Below are 20147 nucleotides of genomic sequence, written 5' to 3'. Positions count from 1 at the left end.
GAAACGTCTCCAAATCGTCGGCTTCGTCAACAATGGATCTATCAATATCATATTCTTTCCTCTGGTGTCTTTACTACGCATAGAAGGGTAGGCTTCTTATAATATGCAAACAATTGAGTAAACTTTTCCGCAAGTAAATTTTTCTCCCAGTTAATTTCTACGTTGTCGTTTATTTTATGCACTTCCATATACATTGCCAATATGAGTAAATAGCATGCGCGGTGTTCTATTCCTCCGGCTCTGTTACATATCTTCTGCAAATATACCTATCATTCCTCGATTTAATAACTTAGCTTTCTTTCCTACCTACAGCGCTTGTCTTTGTCCAGCTTTCTTGTGCCTGTGGCATTTATTGCGCTACGTTACTTGTTCAGTAATGGAAAACCAACCAGCCCAACAATCAACCCTTCTTGACTACACTTTCACTCTGACAAGATTGGGCCTGAAATGTGGAAACGCGGTTCTGCAGTAGTCTATAAATTGAACAGGTGCTCATTAATTTGTCTTTGACGGGAAAGTTCGACAATCCAAACATTTTCCAATCATCTCGAGTGGCAGCAGTACTAAACATATCGAGATAAAGGAAGAACTGCCACCCACCAATCAATGTTGGCCTACTATGTAGTCCTGCTCATGCTTGCCTTTGCTCCTGTCAGTGGCGTAGCCAGAAATTTTGTTCCGGGGGGGGCTAAGCCACTGACCCCATGTATATATATATATATATATATATGTATATGTATATATATATATATATATATATATATATATATATATATATATATATATATATATATATATATATATATATATATATATATATGGGGCCAGTGGCGTAGCCAGAAATTTTGTTGGAGGAAGCTTTAGCTCGGGTGCTCCTATTTAAATACATGTAGAAGAGGAATTCGTTTCTCCCTGCAACCACTTCACCAAATTTGAGGAGGTTTGTTGCATTTATAAGAAAAAGTTTAATTCTAGTGACTACTGGTTTCGAATTTTGCATTTAGGTGGTCAATTATTTATTAAAAATTGGCCAAATCGAAAATTTTCAGAAAACGAAACTATCAAGTTTAAAACTCCATGACTCAACAATAAAAAATGATATCACAATTCTGTGAATTGCACCTAATAGTACATCTACAGTGGACAAAATAGATATGTTACGCATCAATCTCAAAAAAATTTAGTATTGTGGAAAGACGGCTTGTGCAGAACCCTTGTACACAACGTAACCAATTCACGTAAGATACAAATTGGCATAGCAAACTTGCCCGCTTTGACTGTTATAATAGATGCCGTTTACAGAACCACAATGTCTGTTCTTCATGCATAGCTATTAGTTTGTAAACGTCGTGCTTCTATTTTTTCAAGCTTTCGAATTTTTCAAAATATTTTAAACAAAATTCAGGCCCTAAATCGAAGTTATGTTTCCAACAGAACTAGGATTTAATTTTCTCTCTCAAATGCAACCAATTTCAATAAAAGTGATTAGCAGGATTATCTAAGAAAAGCGTTTCTGCGTTTTACAAGTATTTGAATAGGCCGCGTCGGGTTGGGCCCGAGCTAAAGCTTCTTCTTAAACAATTTGTCAAGGGATCAAATCCATGAATAATAACTGCATTGTCATTGCCAAAGATGCTGCAAACGAATTCTTGAACCATACGCACAGTCAAAACAAGTAAAATATGTATTTTTTCATAAAAGAATATACTCGCATGTGCCAAAAATTTTGCGCAAAATAACTGATATCAATGCTTCCATATTTTTGTCTATTTATTAAGTAAAGAAAATATCACACGAACTTTAGAACTATATCAGTTCGAAACCAGGAAAGCAGTGCATGCCGCTGATATGAAAAATTAAAAGGCAATGAACTGAACAAGTTGAGGACAAATATGTTAATGAAACTTTGTCATTCAAGAACCTTGCTTACATTCTTGTATATATGCAATGGCCAGTGAAAAATCTCCATGACGCTCTAATTTGTTTTAATGTATTACGCAGGAGCAGCTCTCACCGGTCGTGTATCGTGAGTGATTGCACCGAAATTATAGTCGCAACAGAGGGCGTGTATAAAAAGCAGGAATTCTGCAAGATATACGAGGGCAAGTCAAATAAATGTGAGCCAACAACGGGGTACTTTATTTAAAAGTAGTCTTCATGAGAATTTAGACATTTGTCCCATTGACTAACTAGTCGCGTGATTCCTGTCTTATAAAACTCCTTGGGTTGCTGCTTCAAAAAGTCTGTATCTGGTTCCCTTGAGCTGTTTTTTCGGTTGCCCCAAAATGCAAAAGTCGCAAGGTGACAGGTCTGAGCTGTATGGCGGATGCTGCAGCGTTTCCCACTTGAACTTTGCCAGTTTTGTATTAACCACATAAGCGACGTGGGGACAGGCATTGTCGTGGAACAAGATGACTCCATTCGTCAATTTTCCACGTTGTTCGTTCTTGATTGCGACACGCTGCCGTTCTGGCGTTTCACAATATCGGAAACAATTGATAGCGTCTCAAGATTTAGCAAATTCTATCAGTAATGGACCCTGACGACCGAAAAAGAAGTCAACAACACCTTTCCAGCGGAAATGGTGGCCTTTGCGTTCTTTGGGCGTAGTAAATTCGAATGTTTCCACTGTAAGCTTTGCCGTCGTGTTTCAGGCTCGCAGTAGTGGCACCAAGGTTCGTCCCCGATCACAATTGCAAACAAGAAGTCGTCATTCTCATTGTGATACCCGATCAGATGAGTCAAGGCAGCGCGAAACTTCTCCGTCTTCTCGCGATGGATCAAAATCTTGGGGATCCATTGCGCACCAAGGAGCCGATAACCGAGAAGCTCATGAATTACGGCGTGAACCGAACCATGACTGATGTTCAGACCGTCTGCCAGTTCATCGATGCTTATCCTCTGTTCTTGTTTCATCAGCTCATGAACCTTTGAAATTGTGTGGGGGGTGATTGCACGATGGTTTTGGCCCGGTCTTGGAATGTCTTTACAACGTCCTTTAAACCGTTTGCTCCAACGCTTCACAGTGGTCAATGAAATGCCGTGTTCAACGTAAACTGCAGCCATACGGCGATTAATTTCTGTTTTGGAAACACCTTTAGCTGTCAAAAACTTCGCGACACCGAGCTGTTCAACTTTTGAAGTATCCATTATGTGACGCAACCATTTTCAACCCAGTGTATGAGAGTATTAAAGAACATTTATCTTCACACCTGCGTGTCACTTTTGTAAATGAGACATGCCGTTCTCCTACGCGCATGCCTCGCAGATAATGAACCGAACCATTATTGCGCGGTTAGGGTAGGCTCACTTCCATTTGACTCGCCCTCGTACATAAGAAATGCAAAGATACAATGGGATATGCAAATGCGAAAATACTGCTTGATAAAGGACAAAAAAGTGTCACTGGAAACAACGTTCACTGCATGTGTACACAAAACCTCGCAACAAGATATTTAAGTATACGTATAAGTCTCCAATGAGTCTATGTATGTAAGAAAAAGTAACTGTATATAATGCGTCAAGCAAGGCTAATAAACATGTTGCACAATCATAGATTCACAGAATCCTAGATTCCGCCCCCATTGCATCCACTCCCCCCGATGTATTGCGCGCGACGGAAGGCGGCGCGCTTCTTCCCCGCGTTTCTCCTTTGCGCACACAAGACTGAGCCACCATCGTAGGCTCACCCATTCCACCTCCCCTCCTACGCTTTCACTCGCACATATATACAGCATCACCCTTGGACTTTATACGAAACATGAGGGCGACGGCGACGGCAGGAATGCGCCTGGAGTGTCCATATAATTGCTTTCGCAATAATATAATAAACGTATCCGGCAACTGAAGCGTCCCGTCGCCCATTACTTTCCGCAAAAGAAGTATCAAAATCGAACTTTCACCATGCGACAATTCGCTGCGCCGCAACAATGTATTTTTTTTCTGTGGGGTGGAGGCACCGAAATGAAAAAAAAGAACGCATAGGAAAGTAGGTTGGCCAGAATCGAACGCCTACATCGGGCACCTAATGGGGCTACGGAATTAATACCGAAGAAAACATGAGACGCTTGGCCCACTGAGAACCATACGCATACTGCTCAGTATCCTACACCGGCGAAAAAAGACTTTCCGGAAAGGTTCCGCTCAAGGAACGCGGTGCAATCCTTCGAGTCCCCACAGTGATGGCGGCGAGCGACCATTCTTTTTTTTTTTCTCGTCTGCTAGCCAGAAAGCTTCCAAAACTATGTCACGTGAAAATTCACTCGGCCAAAGCAAACCGAACGCCCACCGAAGTGCACCGCGCGGTGGTCGGGGCCATACGAGAAAAAAATATGCGCTCTGGCTCGCTCTGGCAGCCCGCGGGTAGGTAGCGAGAACAAAAACAAATTGAAGAGGCTCAATGTGTCCTCGGCGAATAAAAGTCAAAGTAGAAAAAATAAATAAGAACGTAGTTACTATGGCTGGCTTTAGTGTCTTGACATGGATGTTCTGGCGTAGGTTAAAGAGAAATGTTGATATTTTTTTATGTGACATGACGGCACAAATGAACCACCCCAACGCATCGTCTCATTGGACCTCGCTGCGTGCTTTGTCAACACGTCTGCTAGTGTATTGATTTGGCTTGTCTCGTTGTATGTTCCGATGTGAGACTTTAGAAAAGTCAATGGACCTTTGGCGTCAAATATTTATAACAACATTAAACCCACAAAGTTCGCAATTGAAAATTTAAAGCAGAACTTTGGAAATGTCAATGCACGTTTCACATCAAGAGCTTATGAGATTTATACCCATAAAGTTTCGCAATTGATATCCATGCGCTCCATAGATTCCGTGGTCTCAGTGAGATGCCGCGGCGAGCCCGCTCACCATCAAAGCGCCCTTGAAACTTTGTGCTCGGATGGCACTGCTTGGCGTTATGTGACTGCCGGTGTAAGGGCGTTGCCACGAAATCCAGCCCGAGTTCGCAATCTTCGTGGTTAAATGTCTTTTCGAGCGTCAAAAAGACATTCTAGACAAAATCCAGAGTGATTTCCGACGCCGGAGGTCGCTTTGGTCGGCGGTGCATGGACAGCACGAAAACATTTCGGGGGGGGGGCTCAAGCCCCATAAGCCCCCCCCCCCCCCTGTCTACGCCCCTGGCTCCTGTGTCATCAAATTGTTTGCATGGCCAGAAGATTGCATATGGCTTCGCGAGGAGCTCGTCTGTACTTCTTATTTTATTATAGCACGTTTTAGGTTTTCTTATCATAGAAAACGTTTTAACGACTCAGTTGACTGTTGAAGACATATAGCGGCAAGTTATGCTTTGCGAAGTGTGAAGTACGCCTTTAGAAATTATAATAGCAGAAGTGATTATTACGGAGACTTGACGTTTTGGAATCAACTAGGAGAAATAGAATTCTTACTGTCCAAAACCATCACTGATAATAAAAGTAGAGTCTGATCAAGCTTGCTCGTATTACGAATGATCCTCGATTAACCATTTGATAATTTCGTAGTTGCACTCACGGTACCACCGTAAGCACGCTTAAAGAAATGTCACAAATGGCTCTCATCCCACTGACAAGAGCTGTCTCTGTCTTTCGAACTGTCGCTTACGGATTCACAATATACATTCTTTGAATTTACAGCCACCGCATGCTGTAGTGCGTCGTTAATAACGTGCAATTCGTAATAATGCTGCATCACTGTGGGAAACGCTACACGGTGCTTCCCACAGCGATGCTACAATATTTCACCGCTTGTCGTTGGATAAATAAATACAATAATTTTCAAGCAGTCCAACTTACCTTTTATACAAGTGCGTCGACACTCTCTCAATGTGGGGAATTTGTTTCCATAGTAGGAACAGTCATGCGCTTGGAAGCATCTGCGCTTGTTCGGATTGTAAATGTAAATCACATGCCTTGGCCTTACGCAGAATATGCTTGCCATCGGGAAGTCGCAAGCTTCAGCTGAAAGCATCAAGTCAGGAATAATAATCATAATTAGGTACATTTTCAAATGTACATTTATGCGTTGAACTTCGGCTCATAATAAATTATGTATAGAGAACTGAATGCTTGAAACCCTTCTCGCATTTATTCAAAGGTCGTTAAAGCACAAGTGTACTTCAACATGCCCGAAATACGTTTCAATCCGTTCTTGTTCACATGTAAGCAACGAATCATACGGGGTGTTTCAACTGAGTCGGGCCAAACTTAAAATGAAGAAAAATATGTGCGCATTACAAGAATGCAAGTAACTTAGCATTGTTAGCTGCCCCCTTGAGATACTCAAGGTATTTTTCATTATGAGCTTATCTTATTATTTAACAAGAATTATTAAGACCACATTCAAGATGGTCAATGGAACACAAGATTTTCGACGTAGAAGTTGTAGCACCTATTGAGAATTATTTAAAAAATTCCCGTAATTGTAGCTGCAGTGGTTTTAATTTTTCGGCGCTCTAACAAAACCGGGCAGAATTTGAAAAAAAAAGTACCACGTAACTACGCGCTTAAGCGCACTGACGTTGGTGCCCTCAAACATGGTACGAACGAATGATCGATGCCGCACGCAGACCGAAGGCAACAACAGGCTTTGGGTAACTGAGTTGTATCAAATACATTGGTCTTGGTTTCCATCCTTGCCGAGATATCTTGTTACCTTAAGCGATGGGATGGCAGGAAGCACGGAAAAATTGAATCGGCAGCAGCTATCAGTATGCAAATAAACTACTTTGGATATTTCTCAATAGGCTCTGGAACTTGTGCACCGAAGATTTTGTGTGCCAATTATGGTTTTTTAAAGTTTGGCTAATTATTTATTGAGTATTAATTATTTATCGCTTCAGGTTATAGGAAAATTACTCTTTCTTGAAGAGTACAGCGAGCAATGCTATGTTTACTGCATTCTCGTTTTTCACGCGTGGATTTTTCAAAGTTTGACTCGACTTTGCTGATGCACCCAGTATATTGGCGTGGCTGCAGCATAATATATTGGCATAGTTTGTTCTGCCAAACATAACGCAGACTGCGCCATTACATAATCTCACACACTGTCAGGCTCATTCTTAATATGTAAAATGACTACCATGGCATATACTAAAAGACAATTTTAGGAGCACATAAACAACGAAAATATAATTTACTGCACTTGCATACTTCATTTTACATTACATTAAAAAGGCATGCCAAACTTTAACATATCTCTCAAAAAGAATAAATGCGCTTTGTATTCTTTAAACACATCGCAGCAAAAATGACTCTCACCACTTCTGCATATGCCATCGCAATCTATTTTCGCAAGAAATGGAGCCGCTGGGTCGCAACTTGGCCGACACTCTCTTGTTCGTCGATTGTAGTACCATCGTTCCGTGGTGCAGTTACCCGATGGCCATCCATATGCATTTTTACATCGGTGATCTGAGACGAAGTAATGCAAGACCATATAATGATAAAAGAAGAACGCCTAATCAGCAAACATACAACTACAAAGATAGGCATCTATTTCATGATGCTCGAAATTTCACTACAAAAATATGATGCAAGATCTCCATTAGTACGTTCCTAGGATTTCATAAATGTTAACAAGGCACAAAGTGTAATTAGTCCTTACTTATCTGACTTTCCGGCACTTGCATCACCATTCGCAACGGAGCATCGATACAGAGTAGGTAAATCTGTCATTTCAAATCGTCAAATCCGGCATCAACAACGCATGCTTCTGCTTTAAAATGTCACAGGGCAGTGGGGCAGGCATTTATTGTGTGGTTTACACGAACGATTTCCTTTCCCCGCGGTGCGTTATGAGGAGGATAAGCAAGATAAGGCACCCCACCGGGCTGACTGCGCTGTTCATTGATTTTTGCATGCTTGAGAACATTACAGTGGTGTTGCGCAAGGGGTAATATCACATGCCCTGATTTTCTATTTCGTGGACTCCCTTTAGGAAGCATAAGAATGATTACGTAACGAGTACGAAGGCAACAGGCTGAAGAATTAGATGTTTCCGAGAATATTCTACTAATGTGTCATTGAACGTCGCGCTCTAGGGGGAGCACTTGCGAAGTTGAATAAATATTCCGAAATAGTTACGCAGCGAGCTGGAATGCAAAAAAAAATATGTGCTTTGCTCCACACAATAGCTGACAACATCCATTCAGTCGTGTGTTCTTCGAGTGCAAGGACGTGTTATTAGATCATAGATAAAATTCCTTGCATAAGTGTTTTCCGCCTTACTCTGCATGAATGAATTACGAGAATTTACGTGCAAGAAGCATGATTTGGTTATGAGGAACGCCGTAGTTATAAGACACGCCACCAGGGGATCTTTACCATACCCCAGATAGACAGCACTCGGGCGTTTTTACATTTCGGCCCCATTCGAAATGCGGCCGCTACGGGCGGGATTTGAGCCCGCGAACTCGTTCCTAGCCGCGCAACACCATAGCCCCTAACCCACCGCGTCGTGTTCCCAGGATCTCAGTTAGTCCCTAAATAATTCGCGCTCTATGAAAAGTTTTCTTCCAATGACTAAGCACTAGAACTGGCGGAGTGTTCTGTTTTTTCCCTCTAATCCCTAAAGAAAGTGAGAACTGAGGTTGGAGTAGACAAGCACGTATGTTTTCCACGAAACTGCGGATAACGATTAGCAGGCACAGGTGAAGTTGAAGAACCGAAGAAATATTGCTCCATCCCTCTTTCATACAAATTAGCAGTAACACAAAAATGAAACATTTGTTATAACGAGCAGCGGAAGCTTCGTTTTACATTTACAAATACAAGCACATAAATGTGCACAGTTTTTATTATCTACTTTCCCTCGAAGGGCGAAACGATTTCAGCGGAAGCAAGCGCTCCAGTCTTGCGCCCCTAGTGCAGCGTAAACAACACCACGGACGGTACCAGGCATCATGGGTGCCTACACGGTGCGACGGTAAATGCATTTGCGGTGAAGCTGCGTCGGCAGAGTTCCAGTGGCATCGCGCGCGGGCACCCATGTTCAAATTTGTAACGACTGGCTTGACTGATGAAAAGTTTGTCTTATACCGCCAAAGCCGCGCCGAACGCGCGGTCGTTTCAAGCACGCCGTGCCGCCCGCAATCGTTGATAGACGCCCACGAAGCCGCAACTGCGAAAAGACGTTAGCCGCTGCGCGCGCATTCGCGCCTTCGTCCCCATCGGCGCGGGCGTTGTCCTGATGTGTGCGTCGGCTCGCCAGTGCTTCAGTCAGGGAGGGAGACGGTTAAGCCCAGTTAAGCTTCGTGCATGCATTCGCTCCTTCTCCTCCTCGGCTTAGCAGACGCCGGCGCTAAAAAAAGTTTCGCATATAAGTGAACTTACACTTTACGACTTATTTTTCTCACCACACCTTGCAACAAGCTAACGGCACGCGAGACGCATGCGACATGCGCTGGACACGCCGCCGAAGCGAGCGACGTTGAATGTGCTTGTGAAGTTCCCCTGTTCGGCGACCCTTCCCTTTTGGATGTGGCCTGTTTGTTGGGCGACCGCCGTTCCTTCTGCGCTTCGACGAAGTATGGCAAGGTGAGCGATTTGGTTTGTCTGCGACGCATTTCAGGCTAGTCGGGCTCTTGTGGCTTGGAACGGAGATTATTGATGAAGTGAGCACCGGCCGTCCAGACCTACATAATCTGTGGTAATGACTCGTACTAGCAGATAGCCCCAAAATTATTGTAACGTATTTCGGTAGTTTTTTTGTGACGCAGTTAGTGAAAAGCAGCTGGGCCATGTTACGCGATTAGTATAACGTGTTCTCTATCTTTTTGGGACAAGTCTTGGCGCTTTCTGTGACTCCCATTGTTATTTTAACGAGTTTCATTAGTTTTTGGGGTACTCTTTAAGCACAGTGCCCGGCGCAAGTCAGGCGCTTTGAGGCGGTTAGTGAAAAACAGCTCAGCCATGTGACGCATTTAGTTTCGGGCGTATTGAATCTTACGGGACAAGTTCTGGCTCTCTCTCTGGTTACCAACATTATTCTGATTTTGTTACTTTTTGGATACTTTTGGGGCATGCTCGCCACGTCTGGCCTTGTGACGCAGTTAGCAGAGAGGAGCTCGGCCGTGGTGACAGATTGTCGTGTACGGAATCTTAGTAAGACAAGTTTGCGACGCCTTCTATGGCCCCGCAAGCAGATACCTTATTACGGAATTCACGCTTGTGGAAAATACGACGAGCGAAGGCGAAGAGTGATAACACCGGAGTCCATTGCTTGCGCTGGCAAAACGCACAAAAGATAATTCTGAGGAGCTCAAAAACCATAAACTAAAAAATGCTGTGTTCTAAACGAATGAAAACAGGTTTTGCGCCCTCGCATTTGGCTCTCTCTCTGGTTACCAACATTATTCTGATTTTGTTACTTTTTGGATACTTTTGGGGCATGCTCGCCACGTCTGGCCTTGTGACGCAGTTAGCAGAGAGGAGCTCGGCCGTGGTGACAGATTGTCGTGTACGGAATCTTAGTAAGACAAGTTTGCGACGCCTTCTATGGCCCCGCAAGCAGATACCTTATTACGGAATTCACGCTTGTGGAAAATACGACGAGCGAAGGCGAAGAGTGATAACACCGGAGTCCATTGCTTGCGCTGGCAAAACGCGCAAAAGATAATTCTGAGGAGCTCAAAAACCATAAACTAAAAAATGCTGTCTTCTAAACGAATGAAAACAGGTTTTGCGCCCTCGCATTTGGCTTGAGTGCCCGTAGCAAGCATTCTGCGAGTGTCTATCATCATCTGGCCGAGAACCTGAGTTGTGGCCACCTCTGTGTATGTAGCGTGCCATCGCCTTGGCTCAGGCCAAGTTCTTTTAAAAACGAGCAGTCACCCGTGTTTTTATGCTCCCAAAGTGCAGAAAATATTGCCCTAAATGGGGGGATTCTTGCAAATCATAGGTTGGAAATCGAAGCTTTCTATGTCTTACTCATTCGCTCGTGAGGACAGATATTGCACTGCAGGAATGTTAACTAACACATCTATGTAGAACGCTACTGCTTACATTCGCAGTACCGCGCCAGCGTCGACTGGCCGGCCTCTGAGTGCCTGATAATGGCGCGAAGCGACGAGCTCAGCAAGAGTAGCGCATGAGTACAGATTTCACTGGAAGCGCAAGTTGAGTCTTCTAGACACCACCCCGGGGCGATTACCTGAGCTTCCCTGCTCTTAAGAGACAGCAAGTGCGCGTGAACTCGGACGCGTCTTAAGGATTCGAAAAACAAAAATTCCAAGACCCTTTCTTAAAGAAAGATCACTGAACGCCACGCTGCCCAGACGAACTGTATATATCTCCATTGCATTACGTGCGCCACGCAGTCGATTCCCTGCCGTCAACGTGGGTGAGCCGCGGGTGCAGCGCATGGCAGAATAGGCTGCCGTACGCGAAGGTAAGGGCGAACGTGATCGTGCTCGTAAGGCCGATCCATGTATCGGCAACGGCATGCAGATGCGATGTGGGAGACGCTTGTGCAGTCGAGATGCCTGTGGATCTTGCGATCGTCAGTGAATACATCAGACCAAACACGTCTCGTCGCGACGCGGAAACGTTCCTGGAAGAAACGATAAACACCTTAAAGTCACATAATACGCCTGTCCTCGTGTGCGGTGACCTTAACATCGATGTGGCGAAGGAGTACGGCAGATGAATCGAGAGTTTCATGCTGAATCGCTAATCGTTGAGAGTCGACACTCTACAGAGACCCACTGCACAACAACGTTCCTGTATTGATCTCACGTTTGAAAGCAGGCTGTGTCATGTTACGATAAGTTACAATGGAGTACTGTGCAAGTGCAGAGTAGTTAGTGAATGTGTGAGTGTGTGCGTGTAATCAAGGGCTACATGGTGGGAGATAAAGGCTATGGAACTTAACAAAATGTCATGATTTAACGTCAAAGCTTAAAATATACAATCCAAGAGAATCAATCAAGTCATATATGCATAGCATCGGGTCGCTCAGCATTCTTTGGGGTTCGTTGCGTGGCCGTTGGCTTTGGACTTTGATTGAGTTTGCATTGGGAAAACGCGTCGCTTTCGACCATATTTAAGAAAGAGGCTTGATCCTTTCTTCATATTTTACGGTGTTTTTATAGAACGAGTCGAGTATTTTTTACGCCATATATGTAAAACGAATTTGTTTTATTTCTAATGCTGACCATTCCCTACTTCCACACGTATCTCCTCTACACAAAGTGTGATCCTATAAGGTCTAAATACCAAAATGATACAAGCTTGTAATTTACTTCTTTTTCGCCTGATGCCGCCCACAGGAGCTTCATACGGGAACTACCCGCCGTGGTTGCTCAGTGGCTGTGGTGTTGCGCTGCTGAGCACGAGGTCGCGGGATCGAATCCCGGCCACGGCGGCCGCATTTCGATGGGGACGAAATGCGAGAATGCCCGTGTACTTAGAGTTAAGCGCACGTTAAAGAACCGCAGGTGCTCGCAGTTTCCGCAGTCTCCCATTACGGCATGCCTAATAAGCAGAAAGTGGTTCTGGCACGCAAAAGCCTCTAATTTAATTTTTAGTACGGGAAATACTGCTGCTTACGTGGTGCCACAAAGGTGCACAAAAAGGCCTGAACGAGCTTTTATATGAGCGAAAGAAGCATTTTCTCATTTCATAAGGAGGCTTGCGCCTATTTTATTACATTGCAAGTGGCACTTATTCGATGGAATTTGGTAAAGATTTTTCGCAATCGTTTTTACCCAATAATGACATGATACCGCACAAAAACCGTGCGCGCCTAAGTAGCAGACACAAAAGAAAGTCATAGTTTCGTCCGGAAGGTGAACTACTGATTGCGACAGCAAATTAGTAGATAGCTATACGAAGTAGGGATAGCAATATTATCAGCCGTCGAAACTTTAAACATTCTCTTATAAACTAAATTAACAATCATCGCATGTGCAAGCGCGACAGAATGACGGCGTAGAAAGAAACATGAATGCAGACACAGCACTGTCGCTGTCTGTCTATATCTTTCTACGTGCTCGTTCAGTCGCGCTTACACATTCTATCATGGATCAAAACCCACTAGCCAGCCAACGTGCTTTAACTAAATTAACCAGCACGGTTTCACGCACGCACAGGTAAGCATGAACACATCTTGCGCGATTAGCGCGGTAACTCGCTGTCAAAATGCAGGAGTGAGAAATTGCGGCAGCAGCGACTGACTGGACCTTCGTGTATCTCTCGATTCAGCGCAAACGAGACGTCAAGATCACATCGCATACAAAGCCCACCGGGACTACGCGCAATCTGCAACCATCCCAGATCGCTTTGAAGATGAGTCCCGAGCGGGCGAGCATCTTGGCCACGTCGCAGATCGCTTTCGAGATACGGAGCCCACGCGGCCACGAAGTAATCAGTAGCTGCGAGAGAAGTAGGCCCTCATTCGCTCGCCTCACCCCCGTGTCTCGCGCGCGAGACCAGAGAGAGCTAGCTTCGGCCCACTTCCCTCGCAGATTGAGCCGTGTCCGTCGGCTCACCCTCGCAAGCCTTCCCTCGCACATGCAGCATACACAGTGCGCGGCGATGATTTTATCGCCCTTAAACTTTGACCCTTTTCGCGGAACCGTTTGTTCCGAAGTAACGAGATGGTGATTTCGGTGGTGCGCCGCACGTAGGCTCAGCGACAGCGCAACCGAGTTTTCCCTAACGCACTGTGTTCCAATCATGATGGATTGAATTAGGTTAATTGAAGATGGCTGCAGCAGTTGGCTGCAAAAAGTGAGTGTCATATGAAGGAATGGACTGAATCTGCGGAGTAAAGTTTGCGGAACGCTGCTGCAACTGTCCGTACGTGTTACCAGCACTTCAAGGTGCACGAGCTTTCCTCGAGGATACAGAAATTTTCTTATACGCGAGCGTTATATTGCTAACCTTAAAAAAAATGCTTCAGCCCTGGAACATCGGCAAGAGTAAGTACCGCTCGTTAAACAATGGCGAAGGAAGTATAGCCGCTTCCTGTCATAGTAAGTTTTGCGTACGGTATCAACACACATTTAGCCCAACTGGCAAGGAAACTTACGCCATTCTATCGTCAACCTGTCCTTGAGTGAATGGGCTCACACTTTAATCATGCGCACCATATAAGCGTAATAAATAACGGACTGCAACGATAGCGCATGAACGGTCGATGCTAAATGTTTTGTAACGGTCCACAAGAGTAAGCTAGCTGCTAGTGATAGTACATGTTTGATACAAGGTATTACAATGTACAAAACGGCTACAATTAAAGCCTTGCGCGCAGGAAGAATAAATATATCAAAACGTAGCACACCCGCGATGGATTAGGCAGAAATAATCAGATAGTGGCCTCACCAAGCAAATCGACCTCACCACATCGACCTACAGTACGACTGCTGCACTGGCCGGACTATACACATGGCTCGAGGAGTAGCGCACTTTCACTGGGTTTGTTTTATCAGAGTCACTGGCAATCCAATAACAAACCTTGATCGTTCTCCTTCAAGAGGCGTCCGAGTTTTCATGCCCTCGTGCAATACCAGTTCGAAATATTAGGGCATGAGCTACTGTTGCTCTAATTTCGGCTGTTTTTTTTTTTTCATCGCATACATGGCGGATTGTGTGGGCGCAAGGAACATGTTTGAATAATCAAGCACGCTTAAATTTTTCATATCCTAGAGCAGTCACTCTCTATACTATAGGCTTGATACCTTTAGTTCATAACTTAATTTAAAGAGAGAACATGGGGTCACCTCATCAATTCTGGTTTTGTGTAGATGCCAGAGCCTTACCCGTCGCTTAATGTGTCGCTTAGATTGCGGAGTTTAGTACAGTTGCGGTATGTTTCGTGGTGGAACGCGGCTGCTTGTGAGGTCGCAAGAACGCAAAATGACAAACCGGCGAACTGCGCGCTCTGCCTTTCGCGCTGTTTGTGACATGAGTGGTGGCACCTTATTTCGCTGCAGCAGTTTGCACGATGGTCTCGTCCTTCTTCAGCAGTCAACTGGCACCAACTGTCACGCTTTCCTGTCTCGCCTGATGATGTCGATGCGACTGATTCAACTTAGGACGAAAAGGACTCCCAGCCACCGACGGTTCCGCCACTCCTATCAGTCACCACCTAGTGAATTTCCCGCCACACAGAGCCCAACCACGTGCCCAGGCTCGAACATACTCATCACTCTCGCGTCTTGAAACGCTGATGCAGTGGTTAGCGCACTCGACTACGAAGCGGTGGTAGTGGTGCTTGGGCAGAAGACTGCATCCTGACCGTGGTCTGATTTCCCTTTTTTTTACTTAGATGAAGATCACGTAATTTGTGTGCCGTTTTTCTGCCACGGCTTTTTGATGACGGCAGGGTCGCACAGCGAGCCAAGTAGTGCTCGCGCATTTAAAAGCTTCAAGAATGAGGATTATATCTTGAAATGTTCGACAACTGCGGTCCACTAGCTATCGAGGTCGAGCTCACTGTCGAGCCACGACAGTGATCGTGGACATTAATTTGTATTGGTGAGGTGTCAAATCCTACCTCACCTATTAAAATTGCTACGATCTGCATTGCCGTCTTATACCATTGTCACGCCGGCACTTTCATTAGCGATAGAGCCTTTAATTATCGATCGAGTTTCTCAGTCGCGATTGGCTCGTGTTTGCGAACTTGTACGAAGGTCCTACTTGTAGTCGCAAACTTCAATCACGATCGAGCTCGATCGTCACTGTAAGTACCTGTGCAACACTAGTATAAATCTAAATCGGCGAAAACCTGTCGTCGCTGCAGTCATATTGAGACCGTGAATGTTGCCAACTGCCGTGCCTATAAGGCGGGATACGAATTCAAGGCTGAAACTGTTTCGAAAGCGTCTCACCTTATAATCAAATAAATACACTTATATCCTGTGCACTCTAAGGATTTTGCCATTTCCATTGTATGTATGCATGGTATCAGGTATGTTTGCAATAAGTAAAAGCCATATTACTTCCCTTCTCTTGCTCTTGCACGTTTTGTCGCAGGGTATCAGCTCTGCAAGCATGTATAATATGTATAGCTTATATAAGGACAGGTTCTTCTTGTGCAGGCGAACCCTGAGTCACATATTCGATTGTTTATGCATAGCTCCAAACGCATCAACGTACATCTGCGATGTAAAAAGTACGAGTATCCTCATTTTTATTCTTTCATAATGGCCGAATGATTCGTCACTTTGGAGTTATTTTCTAATCTGGTCTGTCTGTTCATGCAGCCTGGGAGAACCTGTTAAAAGGACTATGTTTGTAAACTAGACTGGGAGTACTTAACTTTCAATACGTGCCATTATCTCGCATACTTTATGATCATTCTATTGCATATGCATTCTTTTTTTTGCTATAAATGTTTCCTTGTGTGGTACCTGCAATATCGCATCTTCGAAATCATCCAATAATTGCCTCTAATTCAATAACAGGATATTATTACTCTTTTTTCTTTCAGCTGAAACGCGTCATATGCGTTGTCAACCATTTTGAACAAAGCCACATAATGCCACCCCGTTCATTGAGAGGTACGATTTGCGCCGCACACGGTGCCCAATTTATAGATATATCTCAAATGCTTTAGAGCCCACATGAAGACTATCAGTGCATTATTTCGCAAACTCTGTTCGGCAACCCAATGCCAAAATCAAAAGAAATTGATCCGTGACATGCACTTCCTATGGGTTAAAAACAATCTGTTCAACATACGTTTAACCAACCATGCTGTAAGCTAGGGCCTCATGAGCACCAGCCTGCGTTCGAGTACTGGTTGCTGTTATCCGACACCGCGAAAAGTTGGAAATCGCATGCATTTTAGGAAAGCCCCTTTGCGTGTATCGCACGCTTTCATCATCAAGACGAAAGTTGGAGGTGACATTCTTTCGTTCAGCTATTCTGCAAATTGCCTAAAAGATCGAGAAGATAAAGTAGCTAAGGGCAAAATTGTCGTAAACAAAAGACGGGCAGCCTTTTGACGTAATGAAATAGTGGCTCGTTTAGGCCAAATTTATTGGCAGCCAGCCTAACGCGAAGAAGCTGTGCGATAAAAAAAAAAGGTAATTTCGCTCGATGGCGAAACATTCAAAGTGCCAGCAAGGTGCGCATTACGCTGCAGCTCCTTACCCGGTCTTCTACCAAAGCTTGGAGGCTACACGGTGCGACGGAGCATGCGCAACCGCTTCTGCAGCGCAGCAAGAGCAGCGCGCTCATAGAAACGGTGACAGCCATAGCGCTGCCTTGATGAGGAACGCTGGGGACGACGTTACAGGCCTCGCACATTTAGGGCCCATGAGATGAGATGGACACTAAACCATCGGTGTTTGTGGCAGCCAATAATAGTATTTAACATGATTATGTAGAAGTGCACAGGCGGTACCATTCGGCGTCGTATGGGCACAGCGCCTCACGAGACGCTGACACATGCGCGCACAGCACATTTATCAGCAATGAAAGAGAGAATACTGCCCCGAACTAGACAGATGAAAATTTAATGTAGCACGAGAGTACGTCCACTCGTTTTTGTTGTTTTTGTTTAAAGAAAAAAATGGCTGTGGCTTAGGTAAGGTTAAGCCCAGGATGCGAAGCATACTAGCCTTTATTTTAGTTGTTGAACCACTGTTTAGCCTGGTGAACTGCTGTTGCTTGGCTATATTTGGTTCGGCTAGACGAAGAAACAACTCATGCATTACTTCTTCGCCTTCAAGAGTGGAACGCGACAGCGTTCCCGTCGACCCGCCAAGGGGTGTAAGACAATGGGCTACAGGGCAGCGACTACGCGCCCCGCATTGGACGCGGTGAGCGTCGAGCAAAGCAGCGTTCGGCGCGGCAACGAAATGTGCGCCTGAGCAAGAGACGCACGCCTTAGAAACAGCGCGTTTCTAAGGCAACACCGCATTCACTAGAGGCGCTTTTGTACCGCTTTGAAGCGTTGTACTCGTGGCTCAGTGGTAGCGTCTCCGTCCCACACTCCGGAGACCCTGGTTCGATTCCCACCCAGCCCGTCTTGCAAGAGTTGAGCCAAAGCCACTTCTCCTCTGTCGTGACGTCACGGTGTCACGTGATTTCATGGTCACCGCCGCGCCTGAGGAGCTGGGTTGAGCCCTCGTAATATGCTTCGCATAAAAACACGCCGCGCGTATCTGCACAACATCTAGCGATCTCATGCACATGAACGAACAATAACGGCGTCGACGGCACGAAAGCACCTCAGTGGTCCCTGCAACATCAATTACCGTAAGTATGCAGCGAGGCAAGTTGATTTCGAGTAATTGGAGAAACTACCAAAACATTTCCAGGCTTGAGGAGAGCCATGAAAGGAAAACATTTCATGTATTCTCCTCGTACTACGATACTGGCAGTGAAAATCTGCACACAGCAATCTTGAAGTTACAGTAACTTAAATCGATCGATTGCTGAAAAGGATGTTGCGTGCTTTAGCATCACTGTGAAGGATAATGACAGTCACGTTAGTGCACAGACATCTCGCAGTGCGCAACCACTTCGTCTGGTGTTGGCATTCTAGCCTACTTCGTAAGCGGTGTACTGCATAAGGAAGCACGAGGTGAAAATTGTGTGCGGTTTGGCACAGCACCAGATTATTTCTCCGATGGAGTAAAAGAAATAGATTTTCATTCTATGTCCCTGATTTTGTTCCCGTCATCCTAGTCCTCGCCTGGGTGCTGTCACCCCACACACAATTGCTCGCCTTACACAAACACGTTCGTTCGCCTCTTAATGCTGTTCAGAAAACCAAGCACTTTCTTGCCATCCACCCAGCAGCAAAATGCTTCCCATAGCGTCGTCTTCGTAAGTACATCAAATGTGCAATATCTTAGGTGATAACTTCGTCCTGTATAACAGTGTTGACTGCATGTGGGCCAATGCAACACTCAATATGAGGATCCTAATAAAGGTGGTTTCTAATGTATCTGCATTTGGTACACTGGGTTGGGAATACTAACCATCATATTGTGCATGAGCCGAAGAGACGTTACTCACCATACGCATCTTTGAGCGATAATTTTTTGTCACTATGGCTATGTTGCTGTGTCACGGTGATCGTCTGGCCGGAGGCTTCAGAGCCCGTCGATTCATTTTGCCCTGTAAGAATATCATTTGTATACTTTTTTCAAACATATACTTCCGTGGATGCATACAACCAGCGAACAGAAAGTTGAAGGAGGACCTATACCGACACCTCTACTTAATTATCCTTTTTCCATGGACTTCAATTCATGCGCCGACAACTTAATGGTATCGCTCAGTGGCAAGACGCGCACAGGTATTAGTCGGAACTTGCTCGAATGCTATCGTTGATTCTATCTGTTGAGCAGGTGCCTGCCGGACAATGTCCAATCACATTGTATGCGCAATACGAAACGCGCAGTACATTCAGGAAAGCATGCGGAAATATGCGGCAACAGCTACTTGGACGATTCATGCGTGAAAGCCGACGCGACTGACACGCAGATGATACATCAACGATCACCGACTGTGGTCGCAGCTATCATTATGCATCAAGTGTCACTTACTTTCGCCGGCAGAGGTTCGCTCAATAAAACGGTACTTAAGAAGTTCCCAGCCTTGCTGTACTGTGTTCTTCTGGCTATGAACCAGGAGAGTAAGCTTGAGCAGCCAATTGACTGAACTCAAATTTCGACTTTTAACTTATTATACCGCTGCACAAATACATGAGTGAACGAAAATAATCGTACACTGTATTAAGTTGATTGATAAACTCGGCGCTGGACAAACGAATGCAATCATTATGTAAACTCATATGTAACGACCTAGTCCAAACATTCATGCTGCATGTCAAATAGTTCTTCTAAAACATTTTCGAATGAAAAGAGTATATCCTAGCATATTTGCTGTAATTACAGTGGTAGGCAAACATGCGTAGTACTCTCCATGAAGCACATTCGTTTTTAAGTCTGTGCATGGGAGGAAAAAGAATACCTGCCGTTTCTATATACCTATATTTTTACTACACATACATATACGTAGCTTTGCTGACAAGATACCTGCATTCCACAACCATGTTTCTTTAGAATTAGCTATTTTCACTCTTGCATCACATTCTCTCGCGATACAATTACTATTTAAGAATCTCGCCTGCGTTTTTTTTTTTTCGCAATCATGCGCGTTATTCGAGTTGCAACATATTATCGAATT

The 20147-nt window shown here is 44.7% G+C and overlaps 1 protein-coding gene and 1 long non-coding RNA gene across 15 annotated transcripts in view; one reads left to right on the top strand and one right to left on the bottom strand.

The window, feature by feature from the left end:
- The window catches only part of LOC135907620 (mucin-19-like), a 131438-nt gene that overhangs the window by 19669 nt on the left and 91622 nt on the right, over window positions 1-20147 (bottom strand). For all 14 annotated transcript variants that reach the window (XM_070527067.1, XM_070527068.1, XM_070527072.1 and 11 more), the window contains 3 exons: window positions 18972-19073; window positions 7254-7406; window positions 5790-5954 (listed from right to left, as the gene is read on the bottom strand). In XM_070527067.1, coding sequence (XP_070383168.1) covers window positions 5790-5954; window positions 7254-7406; window positions 18972-19073 — 420 coding nt within the window. The remainder of the gene's footprint in view (window positions 1-5789; window positions 5955-7253; window positions 7407-18971; window positions 19074-20147) is intronic.
- Window positions 8940-20147, top strand: part of LOC135907623 (uncharacterized) — a 290002-nt gene continuing 278794 nt past the window's right edge. The window contains exon 1 of the long non-coding RNA XR_011508947.1: window positions 8940-9530. This is a non-coding gene — a long non-coding RNA (uncharacterized lncRNA). The remainder of the gene's footprint in view (window positions 9531-20147) is intronic.

Source organism: Dermacentor albipictus, chromosome 10 (assembly GCF_038994185.2).
Source record: "Dermacentor albipictus isolate Rhodes 1998 colony chromosome 10, USDA_Dalb.pri_finalv2, whole genome shotgun sequence".
NCBI classification, from domain to species: Eukaryota; Metazoa; Arthropoda; class Arachnida; order Ixodida; family Ixodidae; genus Dermacentor; species Dermacentor albipictus.
This window is presented reverse-complemented; position numbering and strand designations above follow the sequence as displayed.